At 38.1% G+C, this 25,068-nt stretch overlaps 1 protein-coding gene across 2 annotated transcripts in view; it reads right to left on the reverse strand.

Annotated features, from left to right (window-relative positions):
- The window catches only part of CDK14 (cyclin dependent kinase 14), a 340,143-nt gene that overhangs the window by 125,155 nt on the left and 189,920 nt on the right, over positions 1-25,068 (reverse strand). For both annotated transcript variants that reach the window (XM_063412536.1, XM_063412527.1), the window contains exon 11: positions 3,835-3,898. In XM_063412536.1, coding sequence (XP_063268606.1) covers positions 3,835-3,898 — 64 coding nt within the window. The remainder of the gene's footprint in view (positions 1-3,834; positions 3,899-25,068) is intronic.

Consider the following 25,068-nt stretch of genomic DNA (forward strand, 5'->3'; position numbering starts at 1 on the left):
ATACAGTATCATGTGTTTGTGCCAAAGGGGTTCACTGTCTTAGTCCAGCCCTACTCTAAATGAAGACTTAATCTTCTGAAAAAAAACTGGCTGTCAATCAGCTGTTAAGATGCATATAGGCAGATCATATTTCTAAACCAAATCTATATTTATTGATCACCTGGGAAGTAAAGCAGAATTCCTGAGTTGGAACAGCAGTTCTGAAGTGGTTTTGTCCATCACAGACTCATGATTTTTTAATAAATCCACGAAATACCCATCAGTCCCTAACAAAATCCATGTTATGCACTATTTTCTATTAATGTTTTTTTCTCACTGTTTATCTTTCTGTGTTCTGCTTTCTCTTTAAGGAAAGACTCTTACCTCTTTTCATCCCGGCATTAGGGATTCCTCTTTTAAAAATCAGAGCTCATCAGATGTTTCCATTGTCTCATAAAGGCACCTTTTCAGGTGTATTACTCTCTATTGTATCTGATCATCTGTGGAATATGGTGAAGTTCAGGCTCCTACACCATCAGCCCAAGATTAAATATTTAACTTTCTTTCACCTAGAAAGAGTATTGTAAAGAAACTGATGCACAGTGGATATTCCAAAGCATTCTCATGTTTTTTTCCACCTTCTTAACAACTTCCTTCCCCTCCTTGACCATTATCATCTCTCCATTGCCATGGACAGTTCATTTGTCTTCTATTGTGACCATATCTTACGAAGGTATGGTCCCCTTTTACTCACTGACAGTATCTCCTGATAAATCTCTACTTAACTTCCCAGAATGGAGGTTACACAGCATCAGTCCCAAATACTGAGAATATCAGAAAAGTGAAAAGTTGGCTTAAGTGTAGATATTTATCCAAAGGCTTATCCTGCTCATTTATTTGGACAGGACTCAATCCAGGAGAAATGGTTGAAGAGGAAAAGTTGATAGGACTCCATAATAATAAAAAAAAAAAAGGGGGGGAGGTTCAATAACAATGAAGAACATAATGCACAAAAAATCAGGAAGACTTGGACACAAGACCAGCAAGGAAGCATTATTCTTTGGGAATACTGCTTCACCTCTACTCATATAGATAAGACATAGTTCATGCCTACTTTAATTCTTTTCTGGAGATACATATCCAGTGATATGATTAGTGTTTAAATCTGTTTGAGCCCAGCAAATCTACATATTTCCTAAAGCATTGCAACAAAAGATTGAACAGTGAAAACATGTTCTCCAAATCTAGGGAATCATGGTAATCATTGAAAGTGTCTGTCCAATAGCCTGTAGCATGGGGCTTCTTGTTTGGATGAAGCATCAAGATTTTATTGAAACAGCAGCTAACACTTTTTCACAATTCCCTCAAATTGTTTTTCTATGACAGTGATCCAGAATGGCTGAGTTTCATTGGTGATGAAATAAATGAAATGATGATTTCCAAGTCCAGGAAGACCCTCTCAAAATTAGAGGATCCGTAACAGTTTCAAAGTGAATCACAGAGGTAACCCAAAGTTACTGAAATACTCCTTAAGTATTTCAGGCCTCTCAAATGCATTATTTAGATTATCCTTAAGTAACTTAGTAAGCAGACGTGTGCATGTGTGTCTGTGCTCACAGGTACAAACACAAACTGAGAGGACAGAGGCTGCAGCACAGAGAAAGCTCAAAGATCAGGCCAACTTTCAGCTTTAACTGTCTATCTATTACTTGGAGCATTTGTAAGACAGCAAGTAATCTCAAAGCAGACAGATAATATACTGACTTTTTAAATTTCTAACTTTTTAAATGGCAAACAAAACCATGACAATTTTATTTTCACTACTATAAGATCTTAAAAACCACCTAGGTTAGGGGTTTAAATGACCTAGAGCCACCCACAACTAGCCTAGGAATATATTTCTTATTTAGGCTCAGAAATGTCCCTACATATTAAGATACCAGAGATCATAGTTATTAAAGTACTGGATGCTTTCCATAATAACCAAGGCCCTTGGCCACTGTAGTGGAGACTAATAGCACATTTTTCAGATATGCTTCTCCTAGTAAACTCTGATTAGCTCTCTGCAGCACAATACTGTGCCCTATCAAATCGTAGTGAAAATTAGTAATTGAAGTCTGTATGAAAACAGGTAAAAATCCTTTTACCAAGGTCATCAAGGATATAGGATGCACAACACAGTATGTGTACAGAACAGGGATTTTATTTTTTGAGTGCTCTCAGACCTCCACAGAGTAAGGGAATTAAGGAGCTCAGTGCTTTGCATTAACAGGCCCTAAAAAGATTAAATGATTGCCAGCAAGAATAGTAATTACTCTGACTTACAAATCTACATACTTCACAGATGTGGAAAGGATCTGAGAGAACAAAGGCCACACTGTGCAGAAATGGTGAAAATACTGAGTGACTATTTTATGTCTGGGAGGCATCTTTCCTGCTGTCCCCACTCTGCATTTGTATAAATATTAAGTATTCATATCTGAAAAAATCCATAGTCTGGGATGGAGAAAGTAAGAGCAATTCTAAGACAATGATGGTATAAAAATCAGATTTAATTAAGTGCCTACAGTGGATTTATTTCCTGATATTCTTCTGTGGTAATAAACCCACATCCCCTGACAGACTTGGATGCCAAAATGAAACATGAAACCAGGAAATTTCTTGGCTGCCATCTACTGTTCAAAACTATCCTGTATCTCACAGAAAAACAAACCAACCCAAAGAACAGTCACTGACACTTTTAGGCTTTCTCCTTCTCTTTACTATTCTTGCTAAAACCCATGTTTTGGGTTGCTTTTACAGACCACTACCTTTTTGTAAAGATTCTGTATTTTCTCACCTTTCAATCAGTGTCAAGAATGAGAAACACAAAAGCTTGTAAACTTAATGACACACTGTTTAAGGGAAGAACACTGTAGTATTTTAAGTAAGTCAGTGAAAGACTGTTAAAGAAGTTTCTACTAATTCACTAGAGTGTGATTTCACTACACAAAAAGTAAGTCAGCAGTAGGACAGAGACTAAAATGTAATGGCAAGAAAGATGTCTGCATTCCTATATTTCAAAGCTTTGTGTCTCTATCAGGGTAAGCCCTACAATATATTTGTTTCTCTCTCTCTTCTTTTGAGAGCTATCTAGATCTGTTTGTCCTTTACAAGTCCTCTGTCTCATCTCCTGCCCACTCATTCACCTGCTTTGCCACATTTAAAAAAGCGTCTTTCTAAGATCCCCACTCAGAAGTTCACAAGACTATATATATCACATACATAAACACAAATACATATACAGTATAATGAAGCTGACCACATCGTCCTAGTCTCTGGGAGACAAACTGCTCCCTCTCACAAAAAGGTATCAGATGGTGAAACAGTTTTTCAAGGATGGTTATAGAGTATGACAACTGCAAATACAACACATAAAAAATTTGAACCTCTGCAAAAAGATACTTATAGATGATCTAGTAAAAATCTCAGGTCTCACAGTTTGTTTTTTTTTCTCTACTCTTTAGTTTCCTTTAGTATTTGTCAAAATTTGGTGTGCTCTGCTGGAAAAGTAATCCTGACAAGAGAATCAGCACACCAGCAGTCTGAAAGGTACAATATTCAGAGGCTGAGGAATGCAAGCAGGTCAGGGCTCATACTGTAACAAAGAGAAGGAAATGAAAAAGCAAGCAAGGAAATTAGACAAAAGAAAACCTTCCACCCTGAGCAAAATAATAAGTAAGCAGCTGGAAGAAGTGCACTGTGGTTCACACACTGCCCACCAGGTCATTTTGATCACTTGTGGTCAGGGATGTAATTATCTCTGTTGTGTACTTCCAGAGGGGGAATTTGGAGGAGCTTGGTCCTTCAACCTACCTGGTTTGAAATGGGGTAAAGAATGGACTCCAGGCCACGTATCTTCATTTGGTGTTCCAAGTACCTGTACACAAAAAAAATTAAAAAACACATTGCTTTAGTGGAAAAAACAAGTCATAGCACTGTAGAAAGCACAATCTAAACTTCAAATAGGCTTCTTAAGTGGGGGATGGGAAGGAGGAAGAAGGTACAAAAGGTTGAATGATTACAACATTTCCAAGGTACCAGTGGAGTCTGTAAAGCAGATGGGAGTGCTGTGTTCCTGTCACACTGCCTGTTTAACCAATGGATGTTAAAGCTAATTTTCATTGACAAGTATCACGCTATCTGAGAGCACTGGTGTTAATTTAAGCTCAGAACTAACGTCAATCCCTAGAAACTTAAAAAGATAAACGTACAATGAATAGATGCTAGGATAGAAGATTTACAGAGATGATAAAGAGGATGATCAAGAGTGTGGCATGAACTAGAATGGACAACAAAGAGTTGTTATTTTAATGTGGCTGCAGTACACATAAAAATAGAAAATTTTTAGGAGATACAGACTTTATTGACCCATACATTATGCTTTGTTGCTATTCACTTCAACTGTCCTCCTTCTTGTAAGTCAGACCAACTTACAGCATCAAAGTATTTACACTTCTCCCATGCATCTTATATTCTTTGTTCATGTGAAAAGTTCACACTCCATGCCCTTGACACAAGTAGTAATTAAAGTAAGAAAACTGCTGTAAGTAGTTCTCCCAAACCTGGTTTTGCTTCACAGCACATAACTGTCAAGACTTGTTTTAAGTAAAGCCAGGAGGAACACTTAAATTAACAGTTCTAGAAACACATTTCTGAATGAACTGTGGAATTTAATATTTTACTAGTAGGATCTTTCTTTTCAAAAATTTACACACAATTTCTAACATGAATGAAAGTGCTAGATTCTTTGAATATTTGTTGTAAGCTCAGGCCCTGGAATAAAAGGTTGATATTCTAAGTCAAAGTAATTCACATTCGTCTGGTGCTTGTTTTGCATTATCAGTGTACAAAAGCCCCTCCCAGTTCTGCCCCTATCTGCACTGCAGGTCATCTGAATAAATCTTTTGGACCTGCATATCATGAGTCCCTGTGACATTCTGTGGTCACTTACATCAGCATGAAGCAAGCCCAAGGTTGGCGTGAAAATCTTTGGTCCAAAAAATGTGAAAAACAACATCTACTCCAAAACATTTGGAACTGAAGAGATTTATTTTAATTTTGCTTGCTGCGCTATACATATGAATTAGGAGCATTAAAGGAAGGACACCACTCTAAAATACTTGTTTCATTTCTTAAGCTATGTAAACATTTGTTCATGTTGATAAATTCAAGCTGAAAAAACTTCTTAGAAGCAAGACTGGTAAGGTAAAACACAAAAAGTTTTTCTTCAATTCTGCCAGAAATTTATTAAATTAGATTTAGAAATGAGCTTAAAAATTTGAAACACAAGAAAGTGACCTTTAAAATAGATATAATTTTTACCTACAAGGTTTGCTTTATGAGCCTATGGCCTCAAATTTGTTGAGAAGCTTACAATAGTCATATGTTTTCAATCCAAGAATATTAATCCAAAGGTATTTTTTCTCCACAAATACAAGTCCAACTTGGATGTAGTATGATCAGTAGAGGGTGAAAGCAGAGCACTAAGGTGACAAAGGTGACAGTATCAGTGCAGCTATAGAGTATACATTCCCACAGTTATTTCGGTATGCAAATTCACTGATTTTATTTGTAAATATTGTTTGTAGCATATTTCTTTCAGTACTTGTGATATGTCTTAATTGCCACTTGAATAAAATAAACCTGGCCCTGCAACCTTGATTCATCACAACACCCGTGTTCATCTCATTATTGCTATTAGAGAGAGCACAATGCTGTCATTAAACACTGACAAAGTTAGGAGCCACTGCCACAAAATCAATTTGCAAATAACTTCCACTTGCATTCTGCGTTAATCAAGCTCCTGGTGCCAAGCACCTCCCAGACCAGGAGAGGGAGCCCGTGGATCAGAAACAGAATCTTCCATCAATTTAAATATAGAAATAAAGTTCTCAACTTTGCAACCCCTCTTAGTGAATCAAAGGATACATTCACTCTTATTAAATAAGATGTATTGGTTATGAATATATTTGTTCTGAATATTAAAAAATTAGCCACATCCCTCTAAAAGAATGTTCTTATTTGCCTCTTATTTTAGATGAGACAGAAAAAATTAAACGCACCTAACAAAATCTGTAATTTTCACTCTTTAAAGGAATCGCAATTGACTGTTTCTTGTTTCACTAGTTTTCCAATCCATTTCTTTAATAATATTCAAGCACATCTGCTGCCACAGTATCTAGGAGCCAGCTACAAGCAAGTTCTGTGCACTGGAATACTCAAACCTCTTACAATATTTATACCTTCTCTCAAGGGCAGCAGTCAGGCTGAAAACAACTGCCAGTTTCCAAGCATCTAAATGCCAACCATTTTCAAGGTAGAGACACTTGGTAATTCAGGAAAGGATCCAAACACTTTATTTGAATGCATGTACAAACACTACAAAGATCATCCTTCTTCCACATGATTTTTGCATATGCAATACAAAAATTTACGATATGTGACAACAAACAAGGACGAGAGGGCAGCAGTGAAACAGCTGTGGTTTTGGTTAAGAGGAAACAGCCACTGCTCACAGGTAAGTCAATATAAAGAGATTTGCAAGTATCACCTTGTAAGTGATTCTCCTAAGAAGCAATCAATCCCATTTTGATGAGTGGGATTAAGTAATCCAAAGCAACGAGTTTTGACACCTGCTATAAACAAAGCAAAGTGGGGTTCACACTTAACACTGCAGTGGAGAAGAATCCACCTTGTTTTGCAGCTTAGAAAAGAGAATTAAGGTGCCAACATGAAAAAGGGAAGGGGAGAGGAAGGGAGAACCCACCAGTCTTCTGGTTTTACTGGAATACACTGTCACTTAGCAGTGAAGACTGATTACCCAGGCCCAGACAACAGCTGAACACCAGGAGCTGTTATTTTACAGGTGACCTCCTAGCCCCAACTTTCATGGTCCACCAATTCTCATCCCAAGTATGCAACCAGGAGTTCTGCCTCCTCTACATTTTAACACTTTTTCTTTCCATTTCATGTTCCAAAACCATAAAAATAACGACTGCTGTCACAGCAATCAAGCCCCAACTTAATACCGGAAATAAAGTTTTATTTAGCATTGAGAATTATTTGAAAAAATAAGACTAACTTGTTTGCTTTCTCTACTGATAATTTGTTTCTCAGCAAGGTAAGCATTGAGCTTGCATGGTTTAACGTCCTAATTTCTTTAAACTGAATTACTAACATGAGATTAATCTACAGTTCTCAAATTTGGAATGGATTTAATGTTTTCCAGGGACCATGGTGGTTATGGTTTCTGCAAAGAAGAGTCCAGAATCTTCTGGGGTTCTGCTGTTCCACACCACCAACAGCACTCTGGGCTCTTTTATTCTCTGACAAGGGATATAAAATGACGTTCTCATTTGAAACTTGCTATTAAAAATCAGGACCAGATTCTAATTCCATTTGCAAGGCAGAGTGAGAAGTTTATTTATAAAAAAATAACAGATTTACAATACATCAGGGTACTGAGGGTCAAATACCTGTACTGCCAGTTGATATCATTATGGTTTGGCAGGAAGTTATAAACACAGAACCTGCTGTTCAAATCTCCATACACAAGCACAATATAGAAAGATTTCCTAGGAAGTGCAACAAAAATGCCTCAAGGGCTATGCATTGCCTTATTTTTTTGATATAAAAAAAATTTGGGGTCAGCATCTGGTTTGCAAGGACTCACCATTCCCTGGTGTAGACAGGAATAATTAGTTTACAGTGAGCTTTGCACCACTCTTCCAACACAATTATTCGTGTTGTCCTGTGTTCTGCTTCGAATGCAAAACCATCCCATGTTACTGCCAAGTATTAGATGAGCAGCAGTGCCAATCTTTCCTACCAGCTCCTTCCCAATTGCTGGCATAATTAATAAAGAAAAGCATTTCCCTTTACACCACAAGTTTTGAATATACAAAGCTGCACATTACTGATATAACACTTTAACCTTTGTTAGAGCTGATGATCCTCAAGAATGGTGACAGTTTGGACTTCAACAAGACAAAGAACCTGCAGCCTGTGGTATTATTCAGAGCAGAATGAATAACAAGACCAGAATAGAAATGAGCTGCCTTTCCTTAGACAAGAGTTATGGAAATCAGGCTAAGTAATATGCAGAATTTAATTTTTTTTTTAATGTTAGGTCAACTTGATGAACAAAGTTTAGTAAAAAAAAAAAAAAAAGTGTCAGGAGAATGCAATTTTTTTCCTTTTAAAAGAAGAGGGGTTTGTTGAAAAATGCCCTGGAATTTTAGCTGGGAAAAGTTACAAGCTGGATGTAAAAATGTTTTCTTATTTTATTGTATCTTTTCTTAGTTTATTGTACCTTTTAAGGATGTTCAAGATTTCTTTTCCAGTCTTCCTGTATGCTGGGTAAAACAATGCATTTAGTCAATCCTTGGCTGTGATGTACCATGGGAGACTACAGCTGTTTGAGGAACTGAACTTAATCAAAAGAGGAAGAGAATAAGCATTGCAGACCATCTTCAAATCAGCAATTTCTTTTTGTTGAGTGAGATTTGGAAGTTCCAGATGTTTGGTTTTTCAACAAAAATCTATTCTATTCTTCCAAAACATATATATCTAATGAAGTTTTCAACTGAGTCAAAAACCTAGGTATTTTGTGTTTCATTAAAGGAAAGTGCATTACTACTTTAGATCTGCCTCTTGAGGAGCAGTGTGAGTTCCAGGGTTTTTCTACAGCAGCTCCATCAATCTCAGAGCCACCTCTGAACACAGAATTTCTGCTCTGGAAGAGCAGTGGTGCTAAGCCATTTGTCTGGATGATCCACTCAGAGCCACATTCCCTTCCTGAGCAGAAGAGTCAGGTCGATCTGAACCACATCTTTCACCATCTGGAAAAGTTCTGAAGTTCTGTGTTATGACCCAACAATGCCAGTGAGCACAAAGTACATGTAACAGTGAAGACCAAAGAATGAACTTCATCCTTCAGCTTAGCATTTGGCTTTAGTATAATAGGTTAGAGAAAACATTCAGAAACTATTTGTGTATTATGCATGCTGACTCAGAGTCTGCTGACTGACAACTACAGTGAGGTTTCCTTCCACTCTCTGCTGGGCACAATGGTGACAGGTGAGTGTCAAGATTAATATTCAAAAGATACAGTTGGAAATGAAAATGCCTCAATACCAGTCATTTCTTTCATTTCTTCACATCAGGAGTTTAGAGATTTGCTTTTGCAGGTCAGTTTCCATAAGGGCATGTAAATCTATTAATTTATGTAATGCACTTACAGGTTTGTTAAACTGGGGCTGAGCACATTTTACCATTGGAAATGTTGAGGAAGTTCCAGGGTTCACAGCTGCAGTGAAAAAGTCATCTCATTTTTCACTAAAGAAACAAGGTCTATCAGCTGAGATGGCAAGAATAAATTTATTTGGATTCATGAAAAGTGAAGACCACATGCCTATTCATTGTCCTAGAGATTTAGAATATTGAAGCCTTACTTCATAAAATTAATGGCAAAAATTATATACAATTCCTAAACCAGGTATCCATGCCAATTCAAAGTTAAAACAAGTAAAGTAAGATTGTGTAATCTTAGCCAGTCTCTTCCCATGTGTAAAGCAATAAAGGCCTTGTTCATAACCTGAAAACTGTATTTTAGTAAAATTATTTTTCTTACATAGCAAACTTTCAGTGTTTTTTTCAGTCGACTGTCATCAAAATATCTCTTTCTTATTCCCACACAGGTAAAAAATTAAGTATCGATGAAACAGATTAAAAATACAGGAAATGTAATGCAACAGATTAGGCATACAGAAAACGTAACTTGTATGATTACTCCTTGAACAAAAGTATTAAACAAGAACGTAATTCTTTACAGACGAATACAGAATTTCAAATGCTTATTAGCTTTATGCGTAAAACAGGTGGTAATTTTTTTTTTGCTTCCTTATGTGTAAATGCTACCAGAGTCATGAAAAAATCCTTACAATGATGATATATGGCAAAAGGAAAAAGAAATTCAAAGCCACCATTTTATATGCACAATGGTAATGTGCAAAATAATATTTTTAATGCAATCTGCATTCATTCAGGAAATTAAATCATAATTATGTATTTAAGAGAAAACAAGGCTGGTTAGAAAGCAAACTGATTTCAGTATTTCTTTTGCAAGTTATTTTGTGAATGATATAAGTATGGTCTTAACAAAAAAAAAAAAATTAAGGTATTAAATTCTTTCATTAGCCTTATGAAATACCTGCTACACAAACGATGATGTTGTGACACAACAGAAACACAGAAAAGAGAAAGCACCTCCTCACCAACCCCATAAACCTGTTCTTGCTGTAAGGAAAGTGATGCTGTTTTGTGAAAAAATTGAAGTTATTGAGGCTTATTCTTTAAGGTGAAATAGAAGCCACAAGAACAGAATGAGGCTCAACAAAAGCCTTACTCAGGCATCAAGTGGAATATCATCATTCAATTATATATGGGTAATTGACACACTTCCTTTGAGCATAAGTGATTTATGATGAAGTTGTATTCTTAAACCTTGGGGTAGTGTGCCAGCATGGATGAAGGAAGCAAAACATTCCCACAAAATTCTAAGAACATACATTCATTTAAAAAAAAAAAAAAATCAAGCTCAACTAATATTTTTGCTTTAGTTCTGTCAAGGATGAAAAATGAGGTACTTGAAACAGTAGAGGGCCCAACTGTTCTTAACTTCCTTTCCCCATAGAGGCAAAATACAATGAAGTCTTGCCAGGAAACCTTTTTAATATGTGATTTTTTCCAGCTCTACTTTATGTATATAAACAATATTTTTGTAGCTGTCTGCGTTGCAAAGCTAAATTTATCCCAACACTGTTTCCATACCATTTGCAGCACAAGTAAATTCACCCTTCTCCTCATACCCGTGGTAATCACAGCCACCTTTCTGAGGGACCCTGGCAGAGACGCCACTGCAGCTGTGCCAACATGAGGAGGACAGGGGGACTGGAGACTGCCCAGCCACGCCTGTCCACCCTCACAGAGCCCCGGGAGCTGGGAGCCACAGCTGCCAGGAGGAGGAGGAGGAGAAGGAGGAACCAAGCAGCCATCACTGCAGACACCTCACTGCTGAGCATCAGGACAAGATTAAATGAAATCCCCAGCCCTACAACAAAGCACCATGGGGGTTTGACACGCCAGTGTCCTTAAATGATCAGTCAGGGAAGAGTTTTGTTTATTCCAAAATGTACCTACTAAGGACTTACTACACTTTGACAGGACTGTTTCTGTGATTTGGTGAGATGATTTTCTATCCATAATCCAAACTGAACTGGAGCAAACACAAAGCTAGAGTATTTGATCTAAATTTCACAATGGAAAAAAGCAAGCGTGAAACAACTCATATGTGTTGTTGGCCTCATATGGAGGCCAACAGGCCACTCAGTAATGTAGACACTCTCCCCTGGAAAGAGAGCAACCCTGAGCTTCCAAGTATGAGATAGTTCCCCTAAAGAAGAAACCTTGGGAGACTGCTCCCGCCCTCACGGTGACAAAATGTGTTCGCCCCATGAGGCCTTGTGGTTAATATGTTAATCACTTATACCTTATTGGTTCTTTCCCCACTTCCTCCTTTTTCCCTACCTGATTGGTCTGTTTTGATCCTTCCCCTGATTGGTTCACGTCTCCTTTTTGCCCTACCTGATTGGTCTGTTTCTGATCCTTCCCCTGATTGGTTCATTTCTCAGGCCTTAACCCCACTGGCCAAGCTGTGTAACCCTGCTCTGGCTTCCCTATATAAGTCCCTCCTTTCCCTAATTCTTTGCCCCTGGTCCCCTTGGAGGAAGCAGCAGAATAAAGGCTGACAGGAATCTCCAGATGAAGAGTCCGTCTCTCCTTTAGCATTGCCCTGAGAGCCCAGCTCCCAGCTGAGCTGAAATCACCAGGCTGAGCTGAAATCACCAGGCTGAGCTGAAATCACCAGGCTGAGCTGAAATCACCAGGCTGAGCTGAAAGCACCAGGCTGAGCTGAAAGCAGCAGGCAGTTGCAGCCGTGCCTGTGCTGCCAGGACGTCCTTTTCAGGACACTTCTCTGGGGACGTCGCGGCAGTGACCACCACTGCCCGCTGCGACAATCGTACAGGACTGTGACATCCTCTTCCTCCAGGCAGTCATCATAAGGCCCTACTTCAGTAAATTACAACATTCATACGAGTTCACATGGTGGAAGAAAGTGTTTAATTTAGTGATTCTTACTAAAATGTTTATGTGAATGAGATGAATGCTTAAAAAACATGGAAAAAAGGATTTGGCAAACTTATGTTGAAAATAGAGGGGCCTAGGCTGGGGAGACACAATCTGAAACTAGCAGCAAAAGGGGAAAAGGAAACTCCTGACAGAGAGAGACTGCACTTTCCCTCAGACCAGTGCAACCATGCAGCAATTTTGCCAAATCAAAAGCTAGTTAAACAGTGATGTACATGGTAAAAGGAGATTGTTTAGCTCCAAAGTGAAAAGATGGCTCCTTTGTGAGGGATGCTCCATGCCAAACTGCTAAAAGCAGAACAGAGAACCTCTCCTTTCAGCTTTCCCAGCCATCTCTGCTCAAGAGTCTCCTTCCATCAGCAAACAATCCCATAATCAGAATTTTAAAATTCTGACATTAAACTAGACTTAGTGTCTCTGATATCTGCTTTGGAGCTGCAGAAACTGTAAAAGACCTCAACAGGATGAAACTGATCCTTAGTAAGAAGAGAAAAGTTTTTGAAAGCTTTTGTAGACCTCAAAGCTGTGGATCAGGAAAAGACTGGGAAGAAAATTCATGTAGAAGACTCAAGCTAACTTCAAGAGATTTCTTTCCCCCTTTACAAGGAGAAAGTTTGGTCTTCTGGCATTGGCAGAGCTTGTGAGCTCTCAAATAAGGTAACAGAGAGGAAACAATTTCACTGAGGAGGAGATTGGTGTTAATACATGTGAAGAAGCAGCTGCTGCTGCTGCTGCTAGCTGTGTTTGAAGGTCTCTTCCTTACTATTTGGGAACAAACAGAATGGTTTTCTTTACTGCAAAGACAGCAATTTTCTGCCAGAAGAACCCTGTGGTTCACAAGTCATGCTTGTTTACATATTTTAAAAATCTGTTCTGATTTACTCTATACAGAAAGTGATATACTCTGCATTTCACATTTCCTATCCTGTCTAGGTTGCAAAGCCTTGGGAACAACCCACCCAAACAGACAGTCCTGTTCTAAACATGTTCTTTAAAATTTATTTCTAATTTTTTACTGACTTCTTTTCTTTAAACTGAAAAAGGGTAATGAAAATAAAAGCCAAAACCTTGTGGGAGGCTTTTATGAAATGTACTTCGAGAAGCCCTGCTGTGCTGGCTCAGCAGCTGGCTCATTTGAATTCCAGGTATGCACTACACAGGGTTTTTTGGAAATGCTGGCTTATCGGAAAAGCAGTGCTTCCTTTGGAGCATAAAGCTGGCTTTATGGTCTTTTTGAAGACTGTAAAACTGGCTCAGTTAACACATATGAATTCCTACCTAGTGTTGTAGTATCTAAACTCATTGGCACAGGCCAAGCTACACCATTGCAACAGGATACTTAAGGGCTTAAAGCTGCCATTCAGCTGGAAAGCTTATCTAAATAATTACTAGACCAAAGTATGCATATTCCTATGAATCATCATAACAACAGCAAGAAAAACATTTTTACTTAAAATAAAAGCATGTTTCTTCACTATGGTGTCATTTAACTACAACTGTCTAAACAAACCAGAACATTTGGGATCACATCCTTTCTCCATAAGGATTTTCTCTGCACCAGGACATGACCCACTGGTTTTCACAGAAACCAATCAACATTTTCCCAGAACAAACCTCCACTCCGAGGCAGTGAATGCACAATGCACTTCTCTGATACTGGAAACATTTTGTCTCTGGCCTGGTGCCCAGTCCCAACACATCAGAGGAGCGATTGTGCCTCCTTATGACAACACACCAGGACTCACCACTCCTCATGCCCAAGGAACAGCATTTGCACAGCACAACAGAGGCTCAGGACATGTGCTGCTTTACTGATAGAAATATAATTCAAATAATACCATTTTGAAAAAGAAGTAAATTTAGAATATTTTAAAATATTTGCACAGGAAAGCTGTTGTGCTAAGGCAGATACAATACTAGAGCTGGGCTGCCTTAGCTCACTGTCTGGGGAAAAAAAAAAGTATCATGAAAATTCTTTTTCTCACCTGAAAAACCAGGGGAGGTAACATATACTGAGACCTATATATGAAGCCTGGTGCTCAGCATCACGGAACAGCATGACAGTAGAATTTGATCAGATCATCCAGAAGTTTGCCAGCTCCTTATTTTGCCAATTAAGGTCTTGATCTTGTAATAATCTCGATTTTGAATAGATACGTGAAGCCACATGGAGCTCAGTGATGCAGTGAGTATTTTGTGAAGTTTTTTTTAAATGACAATCTGCAGAAAATGAAGGCAACCAGTCACACTGCCATTTGAAGAATGTGCAGGTTCAGGTGTTACAATGTTTCTGAAACAGTGAGGGCATTAATAATGAGCTCCAGTTGTGATGGGTATATAGATAGGTAAGAGTACTTTTCTTGGATGTATAAATATCCGGCTGATTCCTACACTGAACTTTATCAGAATTCCCAAATCAAACCCCTTTTAAAAATCCCTTATTACTTAAAAAATCAATTTCAAGTGATACAGCTCGAAGTGTGCCTCCTACAACCAAACACAGCATGGTGCTTGGTGTATTCACTCCAAACAGCAGTATTTTGCTGCTACAAGAGAAAACAGTTTTAAACTATCCTTCTGAATAACACGCACAGAACAAGCAAGCAGAATGAAAAATGAAAGTAGAGAAATATTTTTTTCAAAAAATGGGGGAAATGTCAGCATATGCCTGATGGAGAGAGAGTGTCTATAAAAGCAGCCAAGGCATCCTAAGTGGGGTCAGTGTAGAATCCCAGGGAGTTATGCATTCTCATCCAGAGGTCTATGAGATCTATGGAAGGACTAGCTGAACAGGACCTGTATCCTCCAGTGCAGCTTACTGAGCTAGCACACCTCATTCAGAGCAGTTTGGAAATTTCCAGTGAATTCTTTGCTGAAATATCTACCCATTTTCCTGACACTTTGTTTACCTATTTCCCCACAAACCCATTAAGATAAAGGGGTCCATTGCCCTGATACCATGAGGTACATGCCCAAACACTGAGATCAGAAGTGAGTTTTGAAAGCATACAGAATGTTGGGATGACAGAATTTTCAAAAATTGGAAACTGTGATTTAACCATTTATTGCTCATTTAGCAGTTGTGGCCTTAACAAGCACATGGCAGATAGCCTAAGATTTTTCATTTTGCTTATTTAAATGAAGGTGAAAGCTGGTGTATCTCAACTGGAAGAGGCAGCAGCACTGCCAGCTTCAGTGAACCATCTTGTTTGTTCTGACATTGGTGCACTCAGTAACTTTTTCCATGACTTCTGAGCTATCAAAAGCACCATGCAGGAGGGACTAGGGAGTAGTCATCTCCTGTCTCCAATTAAACTTTAAGCCATCTGCAGGGCAGCTGCAGTGGCAGCTTCTGCTCTTGGCAGCACTACTTTTGGGCAAAATGGAATTACTTCCCAGGAGCTGCTGGAACTGATCCCCTCTACTCACTGGAGAAAGGAGCTGAGAGGACTCAGCAGTATTTGGGGAACATACTGCCTACAGCTCCAATATGAATTGAGGGGGCTTGCACTGTAATAGTTAGTGAAGTGTGAGTAAATTGCAGCAAATTCTCAAACGACTGGAGCTACTTAACACCTGTATATCATGCTCCACTTTTTCTTCAGAAAAATAGAATAAAAAATAATCCAGAGGTGGAAATGGATAACTAAATCAATAGGATACATGAATTTAAAAAAGGAAATTTGCACAGATATATGACAATGAGCTTCAGTACCACTGGTAGTCAATAAGGAAAGAAAGGAGGTGAAAGACCAGAGTAACAATTTCTCATCCCATGTCCCCAGTACATTAAGGTCCACAGAAATGCATGGCCTGAAATACTGATGACACAAAGGCTGAAAAAGATGGGGCATCAGATACAAAAGCATTAAAACGACCATTTTAATCTTTAACATGAGCAGCTCTGCTATTACAAGGCTTTTTGGAGGCAAATTTTAAAGATCTCACTGAAATAGAAGACAGGGAGATGTTACACCAATGAAGCACAGACAATCAACTACGTAAGTTATCAGAGAGAAAAATCGACCTCTCCACACTGTAGGCACAGCTGATCTCCTGGGCTATGTGAGGAATGCAGATGAGCAGCACGATGTTATCATTAAGCTATTGAAAAGGCCACAAAAGCAACAAAACCGTGAGGACATTAGCAAGAAGAGGGCACTATAAAGCCCAGTGAAGTGACGACTTCAGTAACAAACAGGTGTTTCACTGTCCTTAGTTTTCAGCTACATTTGCTGGTCTAATTTTTTTTTTTTTAATGGAATAGGTATTGCAGAGTTGTCATGAAAAGACCAATTAAACAAACAAAAGATGATTTTCCCTGGCTAGGGTTTGAACTGCTTTGAACTGCTGAGAGTTGATGAAGTGAAAGGATTCAGTGAGGTCAGCAGGGCCTCATCCCCGCTCCTCCCTTTCCAAGAGGAAGGAGCAATACCAACACACTCTAATGAGCTGGCTCAGCAGCACAGCAATGTCATAAACCAAATATCTCAGTCATCAGACCAGAGCAGATTATACCAATGTGCACAGGATCTCCAATATCCAAATTATTAAGGTCTCTTTTTAAGTAATTAGTGCACTATGTTTTATGGATGCACACCAAGATGAGACATGAAGGATACTTAAAGGATTGATAAAATCCTTGGCTGCTTTCCCTCTGATTTTCATGAAGGGCCATTTCAGAGATACAAAATTTATGCACTTTTTTTCTCTTATGAGAAAAACACAATTATCAGCTATTGCAAAACAATCACATTCAGGATACATAGGTTCCAAATGTAAATATAGTCTGTTCTAAGATGAAAATATGTTATAATTCAAATAATACCATTTTGAAAAAGAAGTAAATTTAGAGTATTTTAAAATATTTGTGAAAGGAAGTAGGCATAAAGTAATAAATCCCTCTTTATAATGTAATAAAGTTTAATCAAACTGAAAGTCAACGGATTTCTCACCTATCAAAAGATACAGAAATCCAGCTGTAATCTTCCAGTGTTTTAAGTCAGATGCTAAAAATCTTCTTTGATTTGTACTCATCAGGGTAATCATATTTATGTGAGAACATACCTTCTGTACCGCACTACATTCTCTTTTTACCTTATGCAGTTCTGCTCCATCACCAATAGGTTTGAGATTTTACACTGCAGCCATTTGGGTCCTATTCTGCCCTGAAAAAGCACTGTGAAGAATTCTCACTATGGTCTCACAAAAGATATTGTTAGATTTCTGTGATGTTCTTGGAAACCTCAATTGCCAGAAATACAGCTACACAGTGATCCACATGCACACTCTAAGGACAAACAGTGAATGCAGGACATCCTTCTTCCTCCAACTGACAGCTGGAGAATCCTGTTCTGCTTTAGGCTCCAAGTCACTTTAAACTTAGAGCTTAGAAAACTGGGGAAGGAAGAACCAAAGCACCAGAATAAAACATAATACTGCATAGCTCATAACCTGCTCTGCTTATTTCACACTCAGCTGAGAATACCTACTGCATTAAGATCCTAGTCAGGTAATTCTCCTACTCTCAGTATCTTATAAGGTCTTTTTTTTTTTTTTACATTTTCTTATGTAGCAGAATACATTTCATTTCTATAGCACATTTTCTTTCCTTTTCCTACCTATTAATACTGATTCTGTCAGTAGGATTTTCTTTTCTTTGTGCAAGTCTCATAAGAAATGGCAACACACAAAAAGTGGACACAGAAAGAGTGTGATAGCATTTTGATATGTATAATTAAAACTCAGATAAGTTCTACAAAATGTTCAACATATGAAAATTTTATGCCTAAGTTATTCAACCACAGCCATTTACTAGAAAAGCAGCTGTCCTAATCAAGGTATATTAATGTTTGCCCCTTGGAAACTTGAAGTCTCTTGAAATCACTAAGCTTATCAAAATTTACATTTACCTCAATAAGGATCAGCAGCTTGTGAAAATGATAGGTGAAGATAATCTTATGGCAAGTGCTCAGCATCTTGCTAAAGGGCACTGATCATGGAAACTATAAAATAGGTATTAAAGTCTAACTTTATTCAAATTAGGCTTACTGCAAATGGTATCTCAAAGCATGTGCATGGGCTGAGGAGGAGGTTTCTCCCAGACACCATGATAGAGAGAGCTATTTGCTTTTACTAGTTCTAAGAACAGGAGAAATCAGCTATTATTCTTGAAGTCTTTTAAGAAACATGTGCAGACAGGCCAGACATATCAATCTTACCTTCTCATAACCCATCTCTAAAATCAACATCTAAACCAGTCTCACATTGATTTTTAGACATTTTTGACCTTAAAGATGTTTCGACTTTTGCTATAGATCATAAACAACAATTTTGGCCATCAAAATTCTATACAGAAAACTCACTTTTGACAAGCAATGTGCAATTCAGACACAAGTAAAAGAAAGGAAAAGGGAAGATTCAAGTGCAATGAACATTGTTTCTTTACTTATGAAAGAGAAAGCAATGCAACAATTTTGATGCCTGATCATTTATTATCTCCCCTAGCAAATTTAGCCAGCATACCAGAGTAAGTTTTTTGAATGTGTCTGTATTTCTATAGGACAATATTATCTTGTAGAATATTTTTTTGAATAGCAGACCAACACTTGTGCCCAGAATGGGGTTCACCTCCCACAAATGCACAAATTGCTTGCAATTGCTTTTCTGTTCAGTGTCACCTGCAAAAATGTTTGCAATTACAGTTCCATACCACATGTGGACACAACCTGCACAGAGAGGGATTTTACAGGGCAAACAAGGTATTTCTGGTGTAAGGGGCCAAGAAGGAAGGTGCCTGCAAAGATGTAAATCATTGCACTGATTTACACCAGGTACTGATTTGCACCAGCTGAATCTCATCACTTTTTTTTTTTTTTTTTCAATGTATTGTCTGTAAACACCCTCTCAAAGGCTAGAGGCAAGTCTGGAAAAGAAACAATGCTTCCTTATAATTATAGCCCATTTCTCATTCAGCAATTGAGATATGGCAGAAAGTAAACATTCTGATTCCAAAGAAAACCACAAAGCCATTGTTTTCCACTGAACCATGTCTTAATTTGTTTTCTTTTTCTGATAGCCAATTACTTCTCATGTTTTGCACTATCAAGCTGATAATAAGCCACACTCTTGCAATGCCAGCCCAGCCACACTCAGGACTGTGCTCAGAATTAGCAGGCTGGACAGGAACATCTTGCAGGCAGATGACACCTATGTGCATCAGGTTGGGGGCTGGCTGGCCTGAAATCCAGACAACCCTCAAAGCAAAAAGATGGGGTTACTCATTACTTTATTATTTCCTCTCCTCTTCCCTCCTGCTACCAGCTGGTATTATGGAAAGTGTTCATAATACACTGGCGGGTATTTTTATGACCTTAAACATGGATAATTGTGAGATTGCATGTCCCAATTTCTAAAAGAAATGTTAGCAGAGTGTGAGATACATATTTGTTAATGCCTCCTTTCCTAACACACATAGGCAATACTCCTCTAGAAATTGTCCTACATTTTTACAAGATTGCTGTTTCCAAATCCTGGGCCAAGTTTGTTTGTCCAGTACCATATGGGTTTAATGGTCTAAGGCAAAGAACAGCACTGACTATTGATACCCAGACATGGCAAGGATAGGAGTTCTTCATAAAAAGTGAATGCAAATTAGCATAATTTACCTTGTGCCATGTTGTAGAGGAAAAAGTCTACTCCCACAGTAATATACAAAACAATATAGTGCAATGAGAGATCAAAAGTTGAGCTCAAACTCCATAAAAAGAAATTTTTAAAATTACTAGAATCCTTTACAAAGCATGAGCACATAGAAGATTTACTTTGTTTTTTAAAGTTCTTTTTAAAGGCTAATTTTTCTTATACTTGCCTAGTTTAGAACTACTTTCATTTGAAGTTTGGCATAAGACATACAGCCCAGAGAGGAACCTTGTAAAAGTGGTATCAGTGCAAAACCTGGAGGCAACTACAGTAAAATACTAAGTGCTAACAACTTCAAAGAGAAGACCCACAGGTAGAGAAGCCTGCTATTTATGTAATTAATTTTCAGTGGTGCCGAAAAGAAGTGAAATATTTTGCATATTGTTGTTACAAAGCAAAGGAGAGGTAGATTTATTAGCAGGACTGCACTTCTCCACTTATGTATTGTGTTACAGAAGACAGAACTCAGCAGTGATGTTTCTAATTAATTAGTTTCAACTGCCCCTCCCGTCATTTTGTTCATGAAGTCATTGGTGGGAAGCAAATGGAAAGATATGGGAGGAAAACACAAACTTTGCCCTCTAAGCAAGAGCTATTTATATCACAATAGATTCATCCAACCAGAAGAACTGATGGCACCATAGACACCATGCCTACACAAAATAAAATTTCAGCTCACGTTCAGCCTCACAATTACATGTATTCCGTCAGAGATGAATGACATGTCTTTCAGAGCCAAAGTATTTACCAAGTGAAAGAAAAACATATTTTAAATAATGAAACAGGACAAAAAAAGACCAATAAATTTGACTAAGTACCTGATTACACAGATGAACTGCAAAATCCAGTGGTTAAAAGCACTCCTTTGGGTCTAGCATTGCTAGCTTCCAAGAGATACTATTAATACAAGGTACCAGGAAGCACATTTTCTTTGGGTTCGTCATAAGCTTAAAAGCTCTCGAAAAGTATTATTCCAGGCTTCAGAGGATGTCAATGACATGAAGCAAACCTTCAGACACAGAGCCACAGGGAGAAAGCTTTGCAGCTTCACAAATGCCTGTTAACATCAGTCGTGGAGGAAACACTACCAGCCTGCATTACAGGACACTTCAGGCTTGTAGTCATGTATTACAAGTATGTGTGCATATATGTATTAAAAAAAATATTGCTAGCTTTTAAAATCTTCAGTAATGGCAAAAACACTTCCATTCCCATTGAAATTAAAATGTAATTTTCCACAGCTATGTGAAATGGCCAACCCTTGTGAGTTTTGCTGCAGAGCTCCATGTGGAAAGCTGGCGTTTCTGGTGTTGCCCTTCGGCAGATCAGGCTGCTGGGCTCAATGCATATGGTTCTCTTTCAATTACTTTTTAATACTGTGTATTATGCTACCCAACAGAGCAATAGCATCCAATATCAGCGAGGAGTCCTCAGCTTGCTCAGTGCATTTGTCAGGAAAGACAGAAGCTTCTGGCTGCCATTTCTCACTCCTGCTGTGACACCCTACCTGCAGTGTGCTGCCCCTGTGGTGCAGATTCCTTCCACAACCATGTTTGCAGAGAGTATGCCCATTTTCAGACAAACATTTAAATGCCATTGTCTTGCCTGTGCAGAGAGCCACAAAGTACCAGGAGAACTCTTTGTACATTATTCTTGCAGTGAAATCTAATTTGCATGTAGCTGGCACCAAGGCTAAAGTTCAGGCAATGCACAGATTATTCCCTTATCGAGAAGGCTTCAGAGCCGGGGAGGAAAATTCACTTTGATCAGTTGTGGCTCTCAGAAAGCTCACGTAAAACAGAAAAGTCAGAAATACCTTCGCGCTTAAAAAAAGAAATCTCTGCAGAAGAAAAATTTAGCTAACACGAGAGATTCAACTGTTACCTGTTTTGAATCTGTTAAGAACAGCAAGTATAAAAGCACATGCTTACATAAAAATCAGAGCTGTAACCAAGTTTCCATCTCCAGTGTGGCATGCACAAGCATACTGCAGCCTGCTCAGTGTAATCAGCTTTAACACTCAACTAATTCATACTGATCATCACCAGATCCAAGGAGCTGTCAGTTTTCCGTGGTATAGGGCTAGCTTGAAGGCATTTGGTGCAGTTTCAACTTCTAGACATAATTAAATTTTATATTTACAATGGCACATTCTCCTTGATCTGAAAACCTCGAAGTTTGCATATAGGGATATGTATGCTAACAAATGATCAATAGGAATAAACTACTGATAAAGATCTTAGCTACTCCTTATCAGAAGGCAAATGATATTTCCCAATTTTGTGTAATTTTATTTTGATTCAACAGATTGCCTTAAATATTTTTCGTATTCTCATGGTTTTACCACTGAGAGTTCACTTGATCCATTTCATCCTGTCTTGTGCACATACTGCAAGACTAAATAGAAATGCTAAGCTTACCACTTCATGTCTTCTGTCCATCAGACTTAGCACATTGCAACAAAAACCCAAGCTGCTTGTCTCAGAGAGTGGCAAAGAAAAAGGTTTGCTGGAAATGATGGTGACACACCATTAGTTTAATACTTTGAGGCACAAGACTTACTAGCTCTTACAGGCTGTAATTACAAAAACCAGCGACAGAGCAAGAGGAAATGGCCTCAGACTGCACAAGGAGAGATTCAGGCTGGACAGCAGGAAGAATTTCTTCACTGAAATGGTTGTCTGTGGCAAGCAAGCTAGCTGAGATGTATAAGCTACCTGTTTGGGGACCACTATCACCGTTGGCACTGAGATATCGGATCTGATCCTGCCGGGCGGAGCATGGTAAAGAGAGAGGAGAGGAAACGATGGAGTTGCCCAAAAATAGAACTTTACTGGTGGTAAAAAAAGAATCACAGAGATTCCAAAGATGTCCAAAGAACAACATCCAAAGATGGGGGACGTTGCTAACTTAACAATATATAAGGTTATCTGAGGGCAGGGGTGCAATCCCAAATGGGGGATAGGGGCACAACTTTATATGTCAAAGAACCAGAACTAGAGACATGACTTTTATTTAAAGGTTACCATTAGCATCCTAATTTCCACATGCCACCACCCATGGGCTCAGGTTTATGGTTTCTGCATAGGCTACCTGGGCTAAGGCATTATCCACCTTGAAAACAGTTGCCACAGTTGTTATGCATTGAAAGTGGCTGTCCAGGGAGGTGGTGGCGTTACCACCCCTGGAAGGGCTCAGGAAATGACTGGACATGGCACTTAGTGCTATCGTTCAGTTGGCAAGGTGGTATTCAGTAAAGGTTACACTCAACCTTCATGAATTTATGATTTAATTCTATGACACTGCACTTTCCTCTCTTATTTTCTGTGATGCATTTCTATCCAGAAAGCAACCCCAGTTCAACACGCAAGAAAAAAAGCAGGAGCAAAAATGTAATTGTATACTGATTAAACCAAAACACCTCTGCATTAAGGCACTTTGTTCACTGTTAAACCACTTTGAAAAAGCAACCTATTTATATGTGTGATTCCCATTTCATTTGGTAAGCATAGTTTTTTTAAAAGAGCCTATCAACACTTTTAATTTTAGGCAGAAAAAAGAATTCATATTGTCAGATCCAAAGTGTGACAATAACGACTTGCAGCTGCTTATTCATCAACATCTCCAAGTGCTGGTCTGATTCTGAGAACAGATCCTGTGTATAAACCCTTGCTATTTTATTGAGGCCTGTGGTTGTAATAGAACCTGGGTACACTTATTAAAAACAGCTGCTGTAACAGAAATAGAGAATCAGTGTATATTACCATTTTAAAACCCCACAAATTGAATCAATAGAAGTCAGGAGAGACAAGCTTAAAAAGAAAAATCCTTAAACAAAACTGAAAGATCAACCCCTGTTCTTAATCTACTATACACAATCACTTAATTAAGCTGTTATGAAACATAAATAAACATCATTCATAATTAGGAAGAAACATATGCGGTGTGTTGTGTTGCATCTATTTTTGCTACCTTAGATATGTGAAGAAGGCCAGCAGTAGAGATACACAAAAACATTTAGAGAATCTGACTTCAACTTGGTAATTGCTAAAACAATGTACGTAAAGAATATTTTAATTTCATTTGCATAATAATGGTCACTAAACAATAGGAAATCAAACAGCCATTTAAAATTTTAAACTGTTATTCATGTTAGATTTTATTATTATTTGGCTACTATTTCTTACATTTTTCCAGTTTCCAACTACAGTGTAACCCTAAGAGCTGCAACCTGGCTCCTCACACACTAAGGACATGTAGATATGACTGACAACAACAGCAGCAGATATGATGCAGATTAATACTCCTTTTTGTTGCAAATTGTGTACAAGGTGTGAACAAAGGGATTACTGGATCAGAGTGAAGGTGGACTGTACCCTCCACCATTTTCAGAAGAGAATACTCTGCTATAAGAAAACTATCAGTGGTGGATGCTGAAAACGTGAACTCTGGGAACTCTTCCTGCAAAAGTCTTTTATTGGCTGATCTCTTTCTTTTACAGCTGTGTAAGTGGTCACTGTGTGGGAGTTAATCATATTAGTTATCTGGTAAAACAACCTGATTCATTTTGTCCTTCAGTGCTGTTAACTGTCCTAGAATATATGATTCACTGGTGAATTAATGAATTTAATCCCTCTGTTCAAATACAAAACCAAACAAGAATAATCCTCTGGTTTATAACTTTTAAATAGATAACTTAAAGCCTTAATGAAGCTTAGAGTACATTAGGAAGGCGCCCACTGAAACTATTTAGCTAATGGTAACTAGACACTACCATTAGAAAGCCTAATTAATTGGGATTTAAAATTAACTCTGATTTGCAATGGACCATAAAACATCCAGACCAAAATTTTATCTATTTATCTGATGGTTTGCAAAAGATCAAATTAAAGAAAGAGTATCAATAAATTATCACTTGCTATTTTAACACTGTTCTCAGTATTTGCAACTGCAGTTTAAAACCAAAATTTAAAATAATTGGCATGCCTCAAAACTCATCCTAGATTGCATGTGTCTTAGCATTTTAACACCCAAATAGTAGTTAGGATAGAGAAAAATATAGAAGTATACAAAAGGTTTACAGGAGGCATACAAAAATAGATTTATATGATATACCTATCTCTATCACTTTTTGCACTG

This window comes from Prinia subflava, chromosome 1, assembly GCF_021018805.1.
Source record: "Prinia subflava isolate CZ2003 ecotype Zambia chromosome 1, Cam_Psub_1.2, whole genome shotgun sequence".
In the NCBI taxonomy this organism is placed as follows: domain Eukaryota; kingdom Metazoa; phylum Chordata; class Aves; order Passeriformes; family Cisticolidae; genus Prinia; species Prinia subflava.